The sequence below is a fragment of the Cyprinus carpio genome, unplaced genomic scaffold (genome assembly GCF_018340385.1).
Source record: "Cyprinus carpio isolate SPL01 unplaced genomic scaffold, ASM1834038v1 S000006617, whole genome shotgun sequence".
In the NCBI taxonomy this organism is placed as follows: Eukaryota; Metazoa; Chordata; class Actinopteri; order Cypriniformes; family Cyprinidae; genus Cyprinus; species Cyprinus carpio.
In genome coordinates, this window is record NW_024879255.1 from 10,961 (window position 1) to 16,256 (window position 5,296).

The 5,296-nt window shown below is 32.1% G+C and overlaps 1 protein-coding gene across 1 annotated transcript; it reads left to right on the plus strand.

The window, feature by feature from the left end:
* The first annotated feature begins 504 nt into the window (after positions 1-504).
* LOC109109118 (HLA class II histocompatibility antigen, DP alpha 1 chain-like) lies at positions 505-4,527 on the plus strand. Its single transcript, XM_042754942.1, is given in 4 exon segments — positions 505-610; positions 2,954-3,204; positions 3,750-4,050; positions 4,186-4,527. Coding segments are annotated over 4 exon segments (732 nt in total). The 5' UTR covers positions 505-552; the 3' UTR covers positions 4,308-4,527.
* Positions 4,528-5,296: the final 769 nt, after the last annotated feature.

Genomic DNA, 5,296 nt, shown 5'->3' on the forward strand with positions numbered 1-5,296 from the left:
ATATATAAGAATATGTTGCTTGTAATGATTTTTTTTTTTTTCTAGCCAAAATTCATGGCAAATTCTACATGGCTGTCAAAAGAGAAAAATGTTCTTTACATTGTTGTAGTTACATCATCTAGCAGGAGGTGCTAACCGGATCATTCTAACCAGTAAAACCCTGACTCTTTGGATGCTGCTGACTAAATGATTACTTACAAAAACTAGAAAAAAAAAACTAGCAGTGAAAATAAATTGTTACCTAAAACAAAGATGAAAACTAAACTGAAACCATGAAAGTGCATCACAATACAAATGAAAACTTGGTTTGTGAACTTCAAACTCATACTTAAATATTTTTTTTAAGAAACAGCATACTGCCCCAGCTTTTTGGCAAGTTTTTTTTCAGGTTTGGTCAAGCATAACTTTCATTCTACCTAGATACAGCAATGTCACTGTGTGAGTAAAACTTTGAGTGGATGATGCAAAAGCCCTGACAGAGAGAGTAATGCTTGCTTTCTGTCACTTCAGTTAGATGCTTGTCTGATGTTTGTTTGAATCTCATCTATCAAGATGGAGCTGTACACAACCGTTCTTGCCCTTACCGTCGTTCTCTCAACTGATGCTATATGTAAGTTAATGATTTTTAATAACTTTATCACTCTTTTCGTAAGTGATTAAATGAAGAAAAACAAAAACCTTCAAACTGATCACTTGCAACTCTGCTAACTGTTCATCCGAAACCAATTTTAAATACTGAAAAAAATTTAAATAGAGATCTTTAAGTAATAATATTGACTATCATTGAGATTTAAGTGAAATAAAAGCCTAATATTGTATAAAGTTAAGTGTAGTAATACAATATGGTATATCATGTCCCTACCTTCTACCCCATTATAATCAAAAGTAATATAACATCAACATATATTAAACTTAAAACATATATTAACATAAAACACCCCAGTATAATACACAAACATACCTACTAGGAAGTAGCAATGTGTTAAATAAGATGCTAAATGAGAAATGTTACAGTATGTTGCATCATCATGTACACAGTATGCACTTAAATTACCTAAATTGACATAAAATCGGTAATGGTAAAAAAATATCTCAACAATGTGTTATCAAAAAGCCTCTGAAGACTTGGCATGGCCACAATGTTCTGTCAGTTTTGAGGATAGAATAGACTACGCTTTTACAGTCAAAGCTAAACAATTAATACAGCCATATGAACACATTGTATTTTCAAGGGGTGGGTGAGGAACAAGGTTTAGAACCACTGTATTAAGGTGTATTTTTTTTTTTTTTATCAGTCTTGCTCTCACAAAGATCACAAAAACATGTTTGTGGCCTCTGAGTCTATGTATCTCTTTCTATTGCTTGGTGAAGAGTTACTTTGTCTAAGTGATTGCAGGAGGAGAACTGTTTAAATAGATTTAGAAACAGAGAGTATGGTGGACACACACACACACACAATGAATAGGTGGGAACAATTAACAGACAGGACCCTGACAGTTCTCTTTATATGAAAATTAATAAATACAAGCACATTTTGAAAGTACTTTTTTTTGAGAATCTCTCAAGACATGTTTACATACTGTAAAAAAAAATTATTTATTTTTCACACTTCTTTTATTTTGTGTCTGTGTGTCCTGAAACCACACTGTTTCAAAACAAAATTATTGTGATTTATTATTGTGTAATGAGATCATTTTACAGTTTGCAAGGTTTTTTTATCTTTGCTACACACACACACACACAAACTGATTCTTCAGCGGTTCTTTTGGGTGGTTGAGGTGCTATATAGCACCACTGCCATACAAAAGAAACCCATTAACCCCTGTATAGTTCTTTAAAAGTTCTCTAACTCTCTCTCTTAGTCTCTTCTTTTAGTTGGGAAAAGGATTTTTAAAAAAATTCTTCATTTTTTTTTCCCTGAAGATAATGCTGTTCTCAACCCTTTTGCCCCCAAGGCCCCCCTATAAGGAAATATTCCAGGGCCCCCACACATGACTTTTTGACCTCAGAAAAGCATAAAATGATTCAAAACAACAGTTGCCATTGTAGTAAATTCCTATTCATAGCAAACATATGAGAGTAGAGTAACATATCTAGAATCTAACGAGGACAATGGGGTTCTTCTTATGGTTCTACATAACCATTTGACAAGGTGCTGTATAGCTTTAAAGATTTGAAGTGGTTATGAGTCAATGAACCACTTTTAGTGCTATTTAGCACCCTTTCTATCAAGTGTATACTTTTATTACACATTTTACTGAAAATCAACTGAAATATGCTCATAATAGTGAAAAAAGTATTTTATTATCTTTTTGGCGAGTAAGAGTAGTAAGAGTAAGTAGTTTATTAGAGCAATAGTACTAAGAGCAATTCAAAAAATGTTATTTTAAAATGAATTATTGAACAAAAAAATGCATTCCTTAATCATTTGCTTTCTTGATTACTTGTTATATGTTTACTTTTATTATTATTGTAATTCTTATTATTAGTAGTAGTAGTATACATAATTACAAGAAAGTAAACCCTCCCCCAATTATATATATATATATATAATATATATATATATATATATATATATATATATATATAATATATATAATTGGGGGAGGGTTTGGTTTAGGTTTACTTTAGGTTTACTTTATATATATATATATATATATATATATTTTGTACCGTCTTTTCTTTTCTTTTCTTTTCTTTTCTTTTTTTCTTTTCTTTTTCCTTTTCTTTTCTTTTCTTTTCTTTTCTTTTCTTTTCAACAGTGGATGCAGCTGGTTGATGGTTTAGTATAACACAGCATATGCTGGGTATATATCTGCAGTACAGAACGTGTCCTTCCAATTTTATGAATAATATAATCAAATATTAAAACTTTTTTCCTTAAGCTATTCAGTGCATATAACAAAATCGTTAACTCCAAGAATTAAGTTTTATGATGCTCAATCTTTTTCAGTGGTTCATGAAGATTTCGAAATTATATTATGCTCTGATACGGAAGGACAGGTCATGATGGAATCTGATGAAGAGGAGCTGTGGCATGCCGACTATAATCAGAAGAGAGGAGTAGAAACATTACCTGATTTTGGAGATCCTATCACATATCATAGTCATTATGAATTTGGTGTTGGGGGAAATACAGACTTGCAGATATAATTTAGCCTTGTGTGGACTAAATGCTTCAAGAGTCCACCCACCAGAAAATGGGTAAAGCATGAGAAAATGTGATATGAACTTTTACATTTTTGAATGAACATTAACACTGCATGAAACACCATCAATGTTCCCTTTGATAAGGGTTTATTAAGAGCTTCATTAATGACAAAAACATATTCACAACTGCATTAATGATTGATGGGCAGTTAGTATCAATAACATCAATTAAAAAAACGTCACCTTTCCACCACAGTATCTGTGAGCCCCTGTAATTTTTGTCTTATAAAGGCTTAATAAGATTTATTAATGCTTATTTTAATCAAACCGATTTCATGATTTATATCATGATACAGCAAAAATAGAATCTCATACTGAAAAGTATTGTGTTTATGTTCTTGTAATGTCTTAATTCAGTTAAATTTTTTTCTTTGTGATTAATGAACCCTCTTTATAACTTATTCTTTCTGGAAACAGAAATGAAATGAGATATATAACATGCATCTAGTGTCATCAAATTTTCCCTCAAAAGTATATGATTTGAATAAAGTTAAGATATCTAAATATATTCATCTCTCAGCATCAATTAATAAATACAGTTTTGTGTGTTTCTAGATGCACCCCAGACATCCATCTATCTAAAGGATGATGTAGAGCTGGGTGTTCAGAACACTCTCATCTGTCACGTGACTGGCTTCTATCCTCCATCTCTCAGCATCTCATGGACTGTGAATAATGCTAATGTGACAGAGGGCATAAGTTTAAGCCAATACCGTCCAAGGGCAGATGGTACCTTCAACATCTTCTCCACTCTTAAGTTTACACCTGCTGAAGGAGACATTTACAGCTGTACTGTGAACCACAGAGCCCTCCAGGGTCAACCTCAGACCAAAACATGGGGTGAGTGTGGTTTTCAAATTGAATGAATGGACACTGCATTTCAGTACTCTTCCAATTCTTTATTCTGTTGAAATGATCTGTTCAGCTGTTATCATATTAATGCATCATCAAATATTCTATGCATGTATTTTCCAGATGTTGATGTTGCTCTCCCAAGTGTTGGTCCAGCAGTGTTTTGTGGAGTGGGTCTGACTCTGGGGCTGCTGGGAGTTGCTGCTGGCACTTTCTTCCTTGTTAAAGGAAACAACTGCAACTGACTATGGAGCCATGGAGGCAAACTATAAAAGATCGCTTAAATTAACTGCAGCTGAGCAATTAGAAAATAATGCTATTGTGCACTTGTGTGTCATTTTACATGACAGGTAACAATATTGATGTTAAAGATAGATAAATTACCTAAATTTCTGGATGGTTTAAAATACTTTAATAAAAAGAAAAAAATGATAGTTGATGTTTAAATTTCACAGATCAGTTTGGAATTCATAAGATATCTATTGTTACTAAAAACACTTTCTTGTTTCCTTTCCCTGCTAGATTTAGTTCCATTTCATATAAAATTAAAAGCATAACACATTAAACATAACATACATTTGAAAATGAGGTAGAAAATATTGTCATTATTGTAATCCATTAAAATAAACTTACTATACATATATTATTTACTACTAATTTTGTCCTATGTTTTTTATGATGTATACTTTCCAAATAAAGGAGAATCTGAGCTGTTTGTACTGTCTTCCGGGTTTCTCTTGATAAAAAGAAATATATGGGATAATCTTTATATTCTTTTTATGTGGGGGGGGGTGTGCTGTACATACAATCAGGCTTATTGCATGTTATGCAAAATCTCATTAAACACACTTACACTTAATGATACTTTGGTGTTATTGGGTCCCAAAAGTTTATGAAACGTTGTTTCTTGGACATGACAGTGAGCCCTGTGGCGGGTTTGTTTTAGATGGGCTTATTCTCTAAAAGGACAATCTAAATACAATGATTATTATCATTATCATTAATTATTATTATTATTTGTGTTTTGGGCATGGTGACTTTATTAGATACTGTTGTCTGAGATATTAGTTATAAGTTTTATATTAAAATAGTGGGAAAACTACAGCAAGTTCATATGCATTATAACAATACAATTGAGGCGCGACTTTCAGAGTTTTATGATAGTCAATCACTGTTTGTTGAATACCATTGAAATGATCAGTGTAAGTGTTGTAAAATGAATACTACCTTTTAT